Raw genomic sequence first — 17,442 nt, 5'->3', positions numbered from 1 at the left:
CTTTTAGTGAAGATGTCACAATAATTTGGACACTTAATTTGAATGGATAGAAAATATGGAGAAACTTATACAAGAGATTTCTCTTTTTAAAATGTTTAATTTACATAGATACAACTTGGGAATGGTGTCAGTGAACTAAAATCACGAATGCCCTTTCCCCATAAGCATGCGGTATTGATCACATTACTTTCCAGCAGCTGAAGAATAAGTATAGGGCATGTCCAGTGCCCTTAGTAAACTCCATTGTCATTTCCTCTCATTGCAGGCGCCGACTTGGAGGGTTTGAGAAGATGGCAGCACTTCCTCAGGTGCCGCATGAAAAGGCCTTACAAGCTGAGAATGTTCGGGAAGCCCCTGTGTTGTTTGGTTGCAGCTGCCGTGGTGAGGAATGAACCACAGGGCTCAACACCCCACGTGGGAGTTTATTAGGGAAGGGCCGGGGAAGAGGGGGCTGTGTCCGTCCACCATGAGAAGACAGTAAAGGAACGTGCTTAAAAAGGGAAGCTTGCACATGCGTATAAAGCTGCACGTAGCCATACAATGCATGATGTAGCCATGCATGCAATGCATGATGTTGTGATGTCCTGTCCCAGGGCCTCTGGGCTGGTTAAGTGTTTGCCTGAATGCCAGTAGGCTGCAGGGTGGAGGGTAGGGGGTGGGGCAAGTCTAATGGTGGACTCCTAACATCATGTTATACCATGGACATTAGGGCGGAGGGTGGGAGAGACAAGATGTAAGAGTGGCAAACAGAGTAGGTAGGGGAGGGGAGGAGAAGGAGCAGAAGGAGGAGGAGGACAAGGAAGAACAGGAAGAATCAGAAAGGGGGAGGAGCAAGAACAGGACGAGGAGCATCAGGAAGGGGTGGAGCAAGAACAGGACGAGGAGCATCAGGAAGGGGTGGAGCAAGGACAGGAAGAGGGGAAGGAGCATCAGGAGGAGGTGCAGGAGGCAGATGAACAGGAGGAGAGAAAGTGATTAGCAAACGGGTAGATGGAATTATCAGTGGTAGACTGGTTTCTTGCCAGGGCCTGTCCTCTTGCCCTTTATTTGTGGCACATGAAACACTCCTGAGACGATTTGAGGCTTGATAGGACCAGAAAGCAAAAAACAAAACAAAACAAACAAACAAACAAAAAACCCTTCTTAATCTTGGAAATCTGGGCTTCAACCGAGATGTCTTTAAAGGAAACAAACTTGACACTCTGTTTGGTGTTGTCCTGTCCATCACATCCGGGGACCCACGTCAGCATTCAGGCAAAATTCTTAGACTCCCTAGGTACTAGCATTTCCAGGGTCCCAAGGTGCACATGCACCATTAGCATTCAGGCAAATTGCCTAGTCACCTTAGGGCCTTCCTGCCTACATAATCTATGCGTATGTGTGGCGTGGCTATGTAAGCTCCTATACACATGCGCTGAACAACCTTTAAAACCTTTAAAACCGCAGACATGCCCACTGCACGCTCTGCCTTCCTACATGCACTGTGTCTTTCTTTTCTCTTTATTAATAAAAACCGTAAAGTGTGTTTCGTTCCCTATCTTGTCTGTTCTCGCACAAGGTAATATCATTTGGAAAAGCGTGAACCCACCAGAGACAAGCTGTCCTGCCTGAAGACAGGTTAGTCAAACTCAGCCTATTAGAAGTTCCTAAATTCTACAAGAAAGGACTGGATAAGAACCACACACAGAAAGACAATTATCACATGTACTCACTCATAAGGAGTTTTTAAAAATAAAGCAAAGAAAACCAGCCCACACATTACAATCCCAGAGAACCTAGACAACAATGAGGACCCTAAGAGAGACATATATGGATCTAATCTACATGGGAAGTAGAAAAAGACAAGATCTCCTGAGTAAATTGGGAGCATGGGGACCTTGGGAGAGGGTTGAAGGGGAGGAGGGAGGAAGGGAGGGGAGCAGAGAAAAATGTAGAGCTCAGTTAAAAAAAAAAAAAAGACCCGCACACAGAAATCCTGGCCCACAGAAGGAGACAGGGAGGAATCAGATGCACGGCGGCGGCTGTCCGCAGAGGCTCAGATGCACGGCGGCGGCTGTCCGCAGAGGCTCACAGACACTTCAGTCTAGGTGTTCAGGGTGATTTTAGCACAAATATCACACAGTAATTTCAGAATTCATGGAAACCCCTCAAGGATCAGGCCTGGGAAGGATACCCACGTCTACGTTGTGGGAATCCTTTATTTTTTGGACTATGGAGTGGGCTGGCAGGGAGCGGATGGGCGCTGGGGCGCATTAGGTATGCTCGCTCGCTGCTGTGTCAAGCGAGAGCTGCAGGTTTCCTTAATCTTCCTTGGTGGATCAGTTCCCTTGGCCTGTGCACAGAAACGTGGCTAGGTCATGATGGAGATTTTGTCACTTCTGCTCCCTGTTTTCCAGCCACGGTGCTGAGTACAGCATTCCATTTGTTTATCCTGTTAATACCCAGACGTCTCTTAGCTATCTGCCGTCCGTACAGGAAGAAGCTGAGCAGGGAGAACGGACGAGTGGCTTACCCAAGGTCCCAGCTGGGTTTGTGTCCTTAGCCCCCCTGTTTGTTGCTTTGGGGTCAGCAAGAGTTAGGGGGCATATAAAAAAGACTGGAGTAGGGCAGACTAGAATCAGGGCGGTATATATTTTTTTCTGGGTAAAGACGCGCTATCCTTCTTATCTGCTTCCTCACCCTCCATGCTATTCCGTGTCTAACATAAAAAATAAAGAGAGACGAGAGAACAACAATCAGAAAAGACAAAAGCAGGAGTGGAACGGGAAGACAACCAACCCAACAAACATAAAGGTCTTCTGTCCTATTGGGAAACACAGGGAACAGGACAGTGAAGGCTGAGGGACAAGGAGGCCAGATGTGAGGGCTGCCCCAGGTGGGGCCCAGGAAAAGGACCTCCGAGAGCAGGTAGGCTGCCTGACCTCTGGGCTGTTAACCTTGCCCGCCCTTGCTGACTTACTGGCATGCCAGAGGGTAGGTGCAGCCTGGCTGCTGTCTTCTAGGAAGCCACGGAGCATCTCTGAAAACCCTTACTCATCTGTCAGGGAGAGAAGAGCCAGGTAAAGGCCACGGGCCTGGAGGATGACTCTCCACTTTGATGTTCCGCTGAGACTGAAGGAGTTTTTCTTTGCGGCTGGGATCTTCATGTTTTAAGTCTGCGAGTTAGAATCCTCCATGGGCATAATAAACATTCTCAAACAATAGGAACACTTGAAAAGTTTTCTGCTTGGCCTCGCCATCTCATGGGTACATTGGTAAAAACAGCTTATTCTGTTTAGAATCTCTAGGGCTAAGCCTCTCTTCTTAGTATAGGGCTGAAAAGAAAAAGATTCATGCAATTGTAGAGTGGGGGAGGGGGCCTGGGAATCATGGGCAGCGCTAGCATTCATTGTGTTCCACTGGTGGCGAGTGCTGTCCACCCTCCCCTTCTGGTCTGGCTCCTTGACTTTTGTCCAGTACTTTTCCACGGGGGGGGGGGGGGGCTTTCATGAAGGTGGTGCTTAACACATGTTTACGGACAACTGAAGGATGTTTCCGACAGTAGTCTAAGATACATTCTGCCCTTTCCTCCAATCAGGAAAGAGGAGACCAAGAGCCTAAGTAATGTGTTCAAGACACAAGGCTAGTAGTAAAGATGCGTGTGTGCCTCCAACTCCAGATGTAGTTCTGGCTCCTTCGAAAGGGCAGGCATAGTGATCACACTGGTCCTGTCTAGAAATGCTGGTTCTATCTGGGGAAGGATCAGATAGCTGAAACTATATTATTATTAATTTTTAACGAGACTATTTCTGTGTTATAAAGACTAAGGCCTTTGACACGTCTGTAATACTGGCCCCTTGAGACAGAGACTCATAATCAAAATTTGTACACGCCACATTTTGTGGCAAAACTAGACTATATTTCCCAGGCTCCCTTGCAGCAAGATTTGACCACGTGACCAAGTTTCAGGCGATAGAACGAGGGAGGCTTTAATGAGTTTTCTTCATTTTCTTCCACTCTTCTTTTGTAGAACAACGTGAAGCCCAAGAACCAGATGGGGTTGAAGGAAGGATGCTAAGAAAGCCTCTAAATGATGCTGCCAAGTGTCACCTGCCAACTAGTACAGGTGACACCGGTCTTATGATTAGGAATACCATTCTGCTGTATGAAGACACAGAGGTTCCAGGAGGGGAGATGTACTTAATGGAGCATTAAATATTATTGTACTAACAGAGGCCAAAGGACTGTGTTGTGAAGTGTTTCTGGAATCCAGCTGGAGCCAACAGAGTCTTCGGGCGTGAGACTTTTGAAGGCTCACACTAAGTCACAGTGCAGGATGCTGCTAAGCGGCAGCAGCACCCTCCCGTTCACAGTCTTAGGTCCCCACTTGTCATCTAGGAGTATGGACTGCACACTCTTTAAGTTTCCTTTGTCCTAAGGTGTGCAGAAACCATGATCCCTTGCCCCCAGATTCCCAAGAGGCAAGGACTGTACTCAGCTCTGTTTCTATGCAATACAGTATCTTAGATGCCAGTGTTAAATGGAATTAGATTTCTTTTTGTTAAACACTCAAGGAATTTGGTAATGTTATAATGTATGTTAGTGATTTCTCTTTATTATTTTTACGTATGTGTATGTGCCTGTATGAGTTTATGCATACCATGTGGCTGCACGTCTCTAGGAATTGGAATTACAGGCAGTTGTGGGTGCTGGGAACTCAACATAGGTTCTTTGTAAGAGCAGTAAGTGTTTTTGGCCCCTAAGCCATTTCTCTGACAATTATTTCTTGATCTACTTTCGGGCATGGCATCAAATAGTTGGGACCCTCATGAATATTTTCATCATGCCTTCCTGAGTATGAAGGTTGTTTATATTCATGTATATGGACTGATTTTGATTTTATACTAATACTGAAAGATTTGCCTAATGGCAATGTGGCAGTAATTGGTATCCTGATAACTTCATCTCAATTTCTTATTTATTTAGGTAAAGAGTATAGGATGCTAATTCCCACATTGAGTTGAGAAATTAGGGCTTTATTTAGTTGAGAATATTCAAAATTTCGTTATTCAAATGGGATTTAATTGAGATCTACAAAAGCATTATTGACAGAAACTTCAAGAAATTTTAAAGTTTAGAAAAGCTCAAGGGACGTGATACAGGGAGATGTGGTGGTCTGGCCATGTCCATGCAGAGTCCCGGGCCCCCTGCTCCTTAATAAAGGTGTGGGAAAACTTCCGTCTGTGTCCTGTGGGTGACATAGGTCACTTCATTCAGAACATCAAAAAGGAAGATTAATACTTAAATGTGTCTTTGCTTCCTAAAAATAAGTCAATAAATTCTGCTAGTAAATGTTGCTTTTAGATGAAATGTTTAGAAGCCCAGAGTCCAGGGCAGTGCGAAGGGGCTGAGGAGGAAATAATGAGACTGTAATGTGAGAAAAGCATCAGGAGCCACAGTTTGATACTGTGAAAGTGAAATCAAAGTCGACATTAGTGACTTTAAAAAACTTCCTACTTATTGCCTACAGGGAGGAGATGTGTAGTTTCCCCCGACCACTGCTGGCTGTCACTTTCTGCATGATGTCATTATGTTCTGCTCGGTTTGTACATCCTGGGGAGCACTGAGCACCCAGTAGAGCTCCGAGGTGTGTCCCTGTGATATGACTTGCTTAGGAATCAGTGCCTAAGTGAGGCAGCAACGATAGCAATAGCAGTTTGCCTTAGAAGGTGCTGAAGCAGGGATACAGGTGCATCAGATTTCCTTTTAGCTGGACCACTTGCTTCCATCCTGATCATTTATAGCCCCCTAAAAATCATAAAGATTGACTGGGGCACTTTTGGATATCTCAAATTTCAGAAGAAGGTTCAATCTGTGCAGAAAATTCTTGCAAGACATCTTGACCAGGGGCTACTTTGAATTATAGGGATGCGCTATCAGCATTTAAGCTTCCTTGCCAGACAAGCTTCTTGAAGAAGTATAAGTACCTTCTCCGTCTGTTTATGTAACTATAGAACAGGAATGCCGATGGACTATGCACGAGGGCCTGCCATGGACCGGGCACTTCGTGATGGTTATCCTGCATCCTGCCCCTGTCATGTGGCAGATGGGGGTGAAGAGAGTCATATGAGTCTCACTACCTTACCATAAGCCCGTAGGAAAGCTCAGCAACTTCAGCATTGGGAGTTCTTAAAAGCTTTTCAAGTGGATTAAATGTACAGTCCCAGCCAAGTACAAAAGCAATATGTAGACCGAGAGACTTGAAGAGAACTTTTAGGGGAACCCCAGCATCAGGACAGAGATACATCTGCATGCTTCATGCACGGGGACATGGATCTCCAGAGATAAGCCTTGAAAGAAAAGCAAAAGTTGATAAACAGGTGCCTGGCACTGCCAGCTGAGTCCAGTGGAAGGTGGGAGAAGGGACTGATGGACATCTGCCTTCCTTGGCAAGGTACCTTTCTTTTCCCACAAAGCACGGCAGGGCTACTTCTGGTTGCTGTTTAATGGGTAATCTGAAGTGTAGATGCAGAAATCTTCAGCCATCCTTGAGGCTTCCCTGAGTCTAATGAAAAGCACCATCTTTAAAGAGAAGTGCTCACACTTATCTCCAAGAGCCCTTCAGCCCGAGTCTTGCCTACTCTCTGGGAGAGAGTCATCTTCACAAGATATAAGCCAGGTACCCAAGAGAGTTCGTCTGCAAACTCTCCACATGCCATAGCACTGTGTATAAAACTAACTTGAAAATTGTTCAGAGCAAAGATTAGATAGAACTAGAAAGAGCAAGGGCGACGTATACGGTAGATCTGATGGAACGTTACCACGCAAACCCTCTGGGTAAAGAATAGATGGAGATTCTTTGTATTAATCTTGCAACTTAGATAAAGTATGAAACAGGAAAAAGGGCTGGAGAAATGTGTCAGCAGTTAAGAATGTTGCTGCTATTCATTGGAATATCTGAGTTCAGATCCCAGTATCCAGTGCAGAGAATATTGCAACTTAAGATCTAGGGGATCTAATACCTGTTTCTGGACTTTATGGGTACATGCACACATCATCATCATCATCATCATCATCACAAGTTTTTTAAAAAAATAAAAAAGAAAAATGTTAAAAGGTCAAATATCTTAACAAAAAGAAGATAATATACTAAATTGCAAAAATATTTGTAGCAGGTTTTCAGAGACTATGAATCATTTTGTTAATATCTAACTCATAATGAAAAGACACCACAACAGAGAAGTTAACCAGATAAGTAAACAACCAACTAAAACTCAAAATGAAGTGGGGTATAGTGTTCATGACCATAACCCTAGCCCTCTGGAGGCTAGGGGAAGAGGATTGGTACTCAAGTGTGAGGATAGCCTAGGCTACACTAGTACTGGGCTAGCCAGGTCTATTCAGCAAGACCTAGAACCAAAAAGCAAAGCAAAGCAAAACAAAGAGAAGCGTTTTTGGTCAATAAACGTGTGTATAGTCAAACTCATTATCAATAAGGAGGCTGCAGTTTTGAGAAGCTGGGATAAAAGTTTTCCATTGCCTCTCCCCAGACAAATGGATTAACCGCCCTACACCCTTAGAGTTGGAGGCTGAGTGATTGAATGGTGCTGCATTGCTGAGGGCATCTAATTCCTTCACTAATGTGGCTACAATTTGATTTAAGAAAGATGTTCCAAAGATGCCCTCCATCCTCCAAGCCAGTCTTTGCTTCTACTTGGTAGATGTGACCCTCAGGACGTAATTAGCGAGGTGCAAAGTCAAGGATGAGGCAACTCACTGTGAATCGTATTCAGAATATCCCTCCAACAAATGCTTGCCCATCTGATATTAGCAGAAATCATATTTTGCATATCCCCTCCAACAAAGGCTTGTCCCTCTGATATTACCAGTTTGAGAGTTGAGACAACACCCTGGTGTGATAGATAACTGGGCAACCACAGCTAAAATCATGCTGAAGGGTTTATCAGTGACCAGAGAACAAGACACTAACAAGCTACGCCCTGTGCACATTGGCTATCTTTGAGGAGTGTCCTTATTTTGGGGCCCATATTTTTCACAATCAGTAACCTTAACCAGGAAGAACACGCATGCCGCATGCAGAGTAGCCGCTACCGTGATTCTGAGAGACTGTCCCAGCGACTGTTATGCAGCAGCTAACGAGTGCTCAAGACAGACAGTCGTCAGTAGACGTGGGCCTTCCTTTACAGAAATGCGACTGAAAGCATCAGTGTCGAAAATAAACAGTACGTTCTGACAGGTGAAAGGAGAACGAGGGGCCAGCGAGTCCCACGCTTTCCTACATAAGGAATACAATTGCGATGGCTTATTTTGTTTATAAATTATCTCTTTTAGCTTTTGAGATTAACATATCATTTTCCTTTTCCCTTTCTGCCCTCCAAACACCCCCATATACCATTCCTTGTTCTTTTTCATATTCATGACTTTCCCCCATAGATTGCAGCTACACACACGTGCATTATATATAAATTCATAAGTACAACCTGCTCAGTCTGTATAATGTTAATTGTATTTATGTTTTTAGGACTGGCCATTTGATATTGGATAACCAATTGGTGTGCTCTTTGTAATTGGACTTAAAACCTGCCCAACAGGAGAGAAACCGTGCCTGGTACTGGAAATCTAGCCAACTAGCCAGGGCTAGTGAGGTCATGGACCTTGGAGGAGAACCTACAACCATCATTTTACTAAACCAGCATGATCCCTAACTATATATTAAAGATGTGTCCTTATACCCACAGATAAATGCAGTTCTCACCGCTAATCAAGGGATCTTGTCTTTGCCACAGACTGAGCCTGGTACAGAAAAACCACAACCAATCAAAACGTGGAGTTGTGGAACCCAGTCCCAGTGGATACATCTACAACACAACTCCCACACCTAAGGCTCGGGGATCGTTGTGGAAGAAGGGGGGCAAAAAGATTCTAGGGAAGGTTGTAAAAGCCAGAGGGACAGGGACTTTGCAGTGAGTATGTGTCCCTAGGAATATCCCTACCTTGTAAAGGCTCAGCAGCGTGAACACCCAAACAGGAGCTGAACAAGAACAAGGAGAGATTTGCAGATGGGATGTGATGGGTGGTGGGGACCTGGGAGACTTCAACCCTGTGCAAGGACTAGAGGAACTAAGGAATGCTGGGAGCAGAGAAATAGTCTTTCCCACTGGGGGTTTTCATCTTCAACTTGACCCAACATAGTCACTTGGGAGTGAATCTTTCTGATGAGTTCTCTAGAATAGCTTGGCCTGCGGGCACGTGGATGAAGGATTTTCTTACTTGGATTACCGAGACGGGCAGACTCAGGCTGAGTGTAGGTAGCACCGTGCTCATGGCCTGGGCCCTGGGACTGAATGAAGAGGACAGAGATCTGGCTGCATTTCTTCCCTCTGCTCTTGATGATGAATATGGTCTGAGCAGCCCTCTCAAGTTCTGCCGTGGTGACTTCCCAGCTGGGATGGACTCAAACCAGGGAATGTGAGCTAGTACAAATCTGCTCCCCTCTAAAGAGCTTTCTTAGGATATTTTATCACAGCAATAGAAAACAAAACTAAGATGGTATTTGGAGAGACTGAGTGATTGCCTTAGGTAACATCCTTGGCAGATAAATAACTTACACAAATAAGGAGGAAAGACAAGGATCACAATGGGAAAATGGATAATAAGTATGAACGGAATGTTTTATGTGTGTGACCAATAAACATGTAGAAAAATGCTTAACTCTGGGAGTAATTAAAAGTGCAACTACATCTATCTCATTCTTAATTAACGATTTTACACAGAGGGAAACATTAAGGTCAACTCCAAAGTTCAGGCTATCACTGCAACACCCCTATACTGGGACATTCAGTCACAATGATGCTTAAAGGGAAACCGATGGACAGAAACTCAAAAGAAGCTAACAAGGTGGAAGGAATAAGCAGCCAAAGAGGTGCAGGTGAAATCAAGAAACCAGGAATATTCTGTTTCTCCCCCAGGGCTGGTAGCAGTGTGGCTTACATCCCAGGGTCCAGAGATACTCTGATAACTGTAGTAGGTGGCTTACATCCCAGGGTCCAGAGATACTTTGCTAACTGTAGTAGGTGGCTTACATCCCAGGGTCCAGGGACTCTGCTAACTGTAGTAGGTGGCTTACATCCCAGGGTCCAGGGACTCTGCTAACTGTAGTAGGTGGCTTACATCCCAGGGTCCAGGGACTCTGCTAACTGTAGTAGGTGGCTTACATCCCAGGGTCCAGAGATACTCTGCTAACTGTAGTAGGTGGCTTATATCCCAGGATCCAGGAACTCTGCTAACTGTAGTAGGTGGCTTACATCCCAGAATCCAGGAACTCTGCTAACTGTAGTAGGTGGCTTACATCCCAGGGCCCAGGGACTCTACTAAATGTCCATCCTATCTCAAAACGAGGCTGTGTGCAAATGCTACAAATCCCTGCTGCTTTGGTTTCAGGAGCGGTCAGTGGAGTCCGAGTTCTTGATTTTTTTTTTTTGCCAAAAGCCTTTCCCTTTGCTGCTAGCAATGTTAAAAACATTCACATCTTTGAGTTGATCCTTCTGTGCTGTGAGTTGGGGTTTTACTCCAAATAGAGCTCATTACAGTGTCATAAATGTCTGAAGAACTCTCTTGGACTACCTGGAATTAGAGCTTAATGCCCAACCAGTAAAATATCTCAGGATCAGCATTGTTCAGTGAATGGTGTCATACAGTCCCAATTTCAAATTAGGTAAGGCAAAGAGATGAAGTTTGGGCAATACTAATGTCCAATAGCTGTTAGTAACCCCAGAAAATAAAGATGTTTCCACTCAAGTCCATCCAAAAGACAACCATTCACAAGCTTTGTTGATGGACGAGCCTCTGCACGCAATACACGCCTCTGTTGCGTGAAATGCTGGCTTGTTGTTAGGAAAGCAGCTTCAGCGCTCCTAACTGTACTCGTGTAAAGCCAGCTGTTTCCTCCTAAGGGTTAATTGATGTTCTGTAGCGCTTAATAGTAGTGCTACCTGTTATGTTTTCTGAGGAGAAAGAATGCATACTTGGCTTTCCAATTATGCACCTAGAGTAAAGCATTTGGCGCCAATGGCTTTCATCTTTACTGTGGTCTGCCTTAGGTTAAAATAACAAAATAACTGGAGCCTGCAGTGAAGGAGAGAGGAAAAACGAACGGCTTTATTTCACACACAAATGAAAGCCTCTCATGTAATGATTTTCTTATCTGAGCTGCTCCCAGCCCCCCAGTCTATCTATGGAGTCGGCTCTTCTGCAAATCCAGCTGCCTGAGTGTCTATAGAAAACACATGCCGGAAATGAGAGCCCTCTATCCCACTAGGAGCTAGTGCCCTAGCTCAGGCACTTAGCTTCAGGGTTCTGCTTAACATTAGGGTGAGCTGGAGCTAGGGGAACCCCCCAGGCTTATGGGGATGCTAAATAAAACACCATGAAAGACAGCCATGGCCAAAGTTGGTCTTCTGCCTGTTTTGTAGATTGAGTTTCACTACAAGACAGTCAAGCCTACTTGGTAATGGACAGTCTATGGTTTTTCATGTTGTAATGGCTGGATGAGGGTCCTGTGATACTGTATGGACTGTGGAGGTAGAATATTTCCTTACTGCCTTCTAGAACCAGAGATCAGGTGAGTCTGCAATCAATCATCATTTAATCAATCAATCACCATCACCAATCAATCATTGCCTATTTCTGTTCTAGATCATCTTACTGTCCATATTCACATTAAATATTGCCATTCCTCTGTCTCAAAAGTGTACGTTCTCTGGAGTTGCGACCTTTGGAAGCATTTTCAGGGGCAAATCGTCATGGAGTACTGAGCCACCACTGTGAACTGAGGGCATTCTGACAGTCTCCAATAGGAACAGTTTCTCTGTTTGCAGTGTCATGGCCAGCTGTCTGTGTGCTTTCACATATATGTGATGTGGAAGGTCCTTCTGCATATGTGTGGCTTTTATTGGATAATGAATAAAGCTGTTTTGTCCAATGGTTTAGCAGAGTTAAGCCAGGTGGGAAAATCCAAACAGGGGCAGAGAGAGAGAGAGAGAGAGAGAGAGAGAGAGAGAGAGAGAGAGAGAGAGAGAGAGAGAATAGTCAGGAAGATGCTATGTAAGCCACAGCCTCATGACCACACACAGATTAATAGAAATGGGTTAATTTAAGATGTAAGAGCTAGCTAGGAATATGCCTAAGCTATTGGTCAACTGGTGTTGTAACTAATATAGTTTCTGTGTGATTATTTGGGTCTGGGCAGCAGGGAAATGAACTAGCAGTCTCCGTTTGCATACATGTAGGTACATTGACTGACATTGTCACTCTTGCTGGGTAGAGCTGCCTTTCAGACCCTTGGGAACATGGGGACTATGACTAGGGTAGAGTCACACTGATTTCCCACTGTATGAGCAGGTTTTCTACACGGAAGAAGTTGATGAGAATTGAGTGAAGAAGAATCTGGCCGTATTGACAGTGGAGCAGAAGTAGGAGTTGTGTTTTCTGAAGCAAAGTAAGACAGGGAGAGGATGTGTGATTCTGGGGTCCTTGTTTCTTACAGGTGCAAGCCATTCTGGTTTGCTCAGGTACTCTATTTGGGTCCATCAAGAGTTCAAGTCTTGGCGGGTAGGAAGCCGAGGTTTGATGTCATGGAGGTAATGTTTCTGATCATTGGGAGTTTAAAGATTTCTAGTTACTTTGGGTTCTCAGGCATATTAGAGAATGGGTTCTCAAAGAAGTTGCTTGTGCATTTGGTTCATCCTAGGGTGGGAAAGTAGCATGAACAAATGTTCGAAGTCAGGTCGTTTCACGATGTGCAGAAGAGTATGAGCATCCTTTCTGCGGCCATGGCAACCAAGAGCCCAGGGACTGACTTAGTGTTAAGTTGGAAGGTGGAGAGATGGTGTCATACTCTCATGGGTTGATTCCAGTCAGCAGACACATTTTGGTCCATGAATCTTTGCTCTAAGTTAGCTATTAGTTATTAATTAACTAAGTCAACCTAGGTTAACTATTAATATTTAAAAATTTAGATATCTCATTATTTTTCCAACGTCGCTTGAAAATCTCTGGCTTCTTAATACCTTCTTTCAGTCATTTATAATTGAGAGTGGTTTGCTTTGGAGTGAACAGAGTACTTTGGGTCAGTTTCTCCCTGACCTTCTCAGCCTTTGGTGATGTCTGACTGGCCCCGGGGCCTTCATACACATAGGCAACTCATGCAATGGCGGTGGCCTGTTGTTAGTTACTTTGGTGACTGTTCTGGCTCTCTCTGACCTTGTAAGCTCACTCCTGCCCTATGTGATCTCATCACGTTCCATTCCGATTCACTGCTGCTGGGACAGGCAGCCCACCCTGGGGATACATTGACGTGTGACTAAGGCTGCAGAACCATTTGTTATACGAATCTGGAAGACTTTGAAGAGTAATGTACTTAGCGCACAGGGGTGATCTCAGGAGGACCAAACACTGACCTTTCACAGAAACTATCACCTCTCTTCAGCCACCCTCTTGGGAATGACATCATTTCTGACATGTTTTTAGGGACATTTCCAGAGGAAGTCATATTATTTAATGGCTCGGAAATAATCGCTGCTAAGATTCTCAGGACGGGCTGTAGGAGCCCTGTACTTCACTTTAGGTGATACATGAAAGAAGATGCGCAATGAAAATCAAGGAAGGATGCATAGATACCTGTCATACTGTTAGGAGTCATAGGTTAGTCGTCATGCTGGGTCCTCTTCTGCACTGGCATTTCCTACAAAGAGACAAAATAATACAGATTACAATCTGCACTTGACTTTCTATTGAGACAGGGTCTTACTATGCAGCACCGGCTGGTCTGGAAGTTACTGGAACAAGACTGGCTTCAAACTCACAGAAATCCCACTGCCTCTGTCTCCTGAGTGGCAAGATTTGACTTAAATATATTTCTTTCTTTGACAATTTACGCACACACCAAACAGATATCCCTTCCCTCTTCATGTCTTTTCCTTTTTTATCTTTATTTTTTGAAATTCAGTAAGTCCAACCAGTGCCCCCTACTGGCATGTTGACTGGTCTTGCCGGCTCGTTCGTGTGTGGGTAGCTGCAGGGAGTCCGCGAGCTCAGAAGCCAACACGTCACAGCCTCCTCCCATCCCCCAGCTTTTACATTCTTCCTGCCACCATCTGCCTTAATTTGTTGTTATTGTTCCAAACAATGCTGTGTTCACTAATGAACTTGAGGCAAGATTGCTCACCCTAACTTGGAACTGGGAGCGGGGGTGGGGTTAGAAACAGAAAGGGTTATATGGCACACACAGGTAGCAAAACTTTATTTCCATCTCTGGCTTCATTCTATAATTAGGCTTTTAAAACAGTATTTTTTTTAAAGGGCACTTGTTCACTGTTCTTTGGTTTGTTTGTAAGAGAGCTGCCAGACTCCAGACAGGCTATTTTCCTATAACTAAGATGTTCAAGCATCTCCAAGCTCTCACAGTGCAGGCTGCAAAGCAGCAGCTTCAGCCTTGAGGGTGTCTTGAATAAGACTCCAGATGATTCACGTCTTAGACATCTTGCTCCTAAGAACAGACTCCTTCACCTGCCCACTTACGACCTCCCCTCTTGTCAGAGCTCCTTTCTGCCTTTCACCAATGCATCTGTGAAGTCCGCGAGCAAAGGAAAGACTGAAACTCAGACTGGAGGGGGAGGAGGCCCAGTGGGGTTCACGACAGATGCACATAAGCTGAGAGAAACGCACTACAGGACACATACAAGTGGCTGGTACCCACAGGTCCGAGTGCTTCAGTATATTGCTGCGGCTATTTTATGGGAGGGGTTCTGTGACCAGGCTGGCAGAAGCATGAGCCTCTAAATGGGACTGAAACCCAGTATGTGTGCTCAAGGGCCAGCACTGCTATGGACCAGCCGTGGGGTCCTGAGAAGCAATTTCTGAGCACTGGAATTCCCATTCCTTCAATGGAAAGTGAGGAAAGGGGCACAGGCTTCGCTATGTCACAGGCTGCTGCTAAGGCTTCCAGGATGTAAGGGGATCTGTGTGCTGAGATGCGGCACACTGAGCTATTGCAGCCTTTGGACGAGGAGCCATGGTCATGAGTAGCACAAGAGGGAGCCGGTGGGCAAAGAAGCGCATGAATTATGTTCTCACTATAGCTCTACATAGCCACTCTGTCTTTGACTCTATACCTGTGTGGTGGCCACAGTTTCTTGTCTTACATAGCCACTCTGTCTTTGACTCTATACCTGTGTGGTGGCCACGGTTTCTTGTCTTACATAGCCACTCTGTCTTTGACTCTATACCTGTGTGGTGGCCACGGTTTCTTGTCTTACATAGCCACTCAGTCTTTGACTCTATACCTGTGTGGTGGCCACGGTTTCTTGTCTTACATAGCCACTCAGTCTTTGACTCTATACCTGTGTGGTGGCCACGGTTTCTTGTCTTACATAGCCACTTTGTCTTTGACTCTATACCTGTGTGGTGGCCACGGTTTCTTGTCTTACATAGCCACTTTGTCTTTGACTCTATACCTGTGTGGTGGCCACGGTTTCTTGTCTTACATAGCCACTCTGTCTTGGACTCTATACCTATGTGTTGGCCACGGTTTCTTGTCTTTATCATGGTTCCTGTCACACCCAAGAGAAATTATAGGTTCGCACAGCTACCTTTCCCATTAGCTGCAAACTCTTCTGGCACAACCTGCTACTCTCCTTTTTTTTTTTTTTTTTTTTGGTTTATCGCCTTCATCAAGAAGAGTATTGGACACAGTCATATGTTGAATAATGGCTACAGCAAAGTGCAGCCTCTATGACACACACGGGGCATGCCCCATGAACTGGCCACCTGACAGAAAAGACGAGAAGTAGCTACTAGCCAATGAATTCTCACAGCTGATCAGCTGATCACCTTCAAAATCCCCAGGCACCTTCAGCCCCAGCCCCAGTCACGTGTTCAGCTTCTTAGAGGGAGATGAATCAGGCTTGGAGATGTTGGCTGTGGGGCCATGGGTTGTGTCCGAAGTCCAATGGAGTCTGTTGCTTTTTTTAGCTTTGCTATTATCCCCCTCCCGGCCCTGGAACCTGCCATGTTTTCCTACCACATGACTGGAATGCTCTAGAGGGAGATGAGGCTTATGGATTCAGAGGGGAACGAGGTTTGTAGTTCAGATGAGTAACTAAAGTGTCCCACCTTGGCCATGCTTGTTCATGGCCTGAAGGGTGATAAGATGTCTCCTCTGGACATTTGAAAAAACAGAAAGGAAAGGGAACATAAAGAGTGGGGGGGGGGAGGAAGAAAGGAGGGGAGGAGGGAGGCATGAGGAGAGAGAAAGAGAGAGAATTTCCTTTCAAGAAGGTAAAGCTGCAACCGTTTGAGACCAGAGCAAGAGAAGATAACAGCCTGAACGTCCCAAGCAGCATACCTGGCTTCAGTCTTCCTCAAGGCCCATCCCTATCCCCTCCTGGCCACTCAACTCTGATCTGGTGACCTTTGGCAAACACACCCTCTTTCCCGTGAGCCCGATTCAATCACAGTTGTCACCTGAATGACAGCTCCCAGCTTCATACACAACAATAACACCAGTGTGGTGTAACAGACTGTTTTCCTTTATCTCTCTGTCCTCGAGTCATAAATCCCCAGCTGCGTGTTTTCAACACCAATAACTTAAAAGTTTCTTTATCTTCAAAATCCTGACCGAATGGGCATATGCACTACAGGAATAAATGCAAGCTGTGAGGCCGGAGTGACTTGGAGAAGGGAAACAGTTTGTCTTATTGGCCTTCCAAAGGTCAGCACCGTAAGCCTCCGCGCTAACTTTCCAGCTGCTGTGACTCAGTACTCTTTTCTTTGGACCACATTATCAGCGATCCTGTGCCATGGTGGTAGCATTGGATGGCATTACTATCACCCTACTGCTAATGGTGTGCCGAGAAACCATTACTCTAGCACTTGAGTAGTACGTGGCATGGGGCATTGTTACCATGGCCCTTCAGTGAGGTCTAGATTTATTTTCCCCAGTGTGTGTGTGTAGGCCTGAGGTTGGTAGGGAATCACGTTTGATTATTCTTTCATGCTATTCATTGAGACAGAGGCTCTCAATCAAACCCAGAGCTCACTCGAATTGCTAGCCTTGCTAACCTGTTCAGGGATCCCGTCTCTGCCCTTTGAGGCTGGCATTACAGGCAGGCCGCCATGACCATCTGGCATCTACTTGGCTACTGGAGATCTGAACTCACGTCCTTCTGCTCGTGCAGTGAGTGCTTAACCACTTGGCCATCTCCCCAGCTCAGGGCTCTAGGATTTTAAGGGTGACTCAGGCAACGTGTCTGACAACCTGTCAGGTGTCACTTGTTCCTGGGCCTCAGTTTCACCTATCCCACAACACCCTGGGGGGAGAGTTCTTCCCCAGAACTGTGCAGTGGCCTGGGGCTCAGATGTGTGTGTGTGTGTGTGTGTATATAT

At 45.4% G+C, this 17,442-nt stretch overlaps 1 protein-coding gene across 9 annotated transcripts in view; it reads right to left on the bottom strand.

The window, feature by feature from the left end:
* The window catches only part of Thrb (thyroid hormone receptor beta), a 326,708-nt gene that overhangs the window by 70,705 nt on the left and 238,561 nt on the right, over positions 1–17,442 (bottom strand). For all 9 annotated transcript variants that reach the window (XM_050140634.1, XM_050140632.1, XM_050140635.1 and 6 more), the window contains one exon: positions 13,678–13,741. In XM_050140634.1, the coding sequence (XP_049996591.1) occupies positions 13,678–13,699 (22 nt within the window). In that variant the 5' untranslated portion in view covers positions 13,700–13,741. The remainder of the gene's footprint in view (positions 1–13,677; positions 13,742–17,442) is intronic.

This window comes from Alexandromys fortis, unplaced genomic scaffold (genome assembly GCF_014885135.2).
Source record: "Alexandromys fortis isolate MF-2015 unplaced genomic scaffold, M_Fortis_MF-2015_v1.1 scaffold_46, whole genome shotgun sequence".
Lineage (NCBI taxonomy): Eukaryota > Metazoa > Chordata > Mammalia > Rodentia > Cricetidae > Alexandromys > Alexandromys fortis.
Note: the sequence above shows the minus strand (reverse complement) of the source record. Positions and strands in the feature narration are given on the sequence as shown.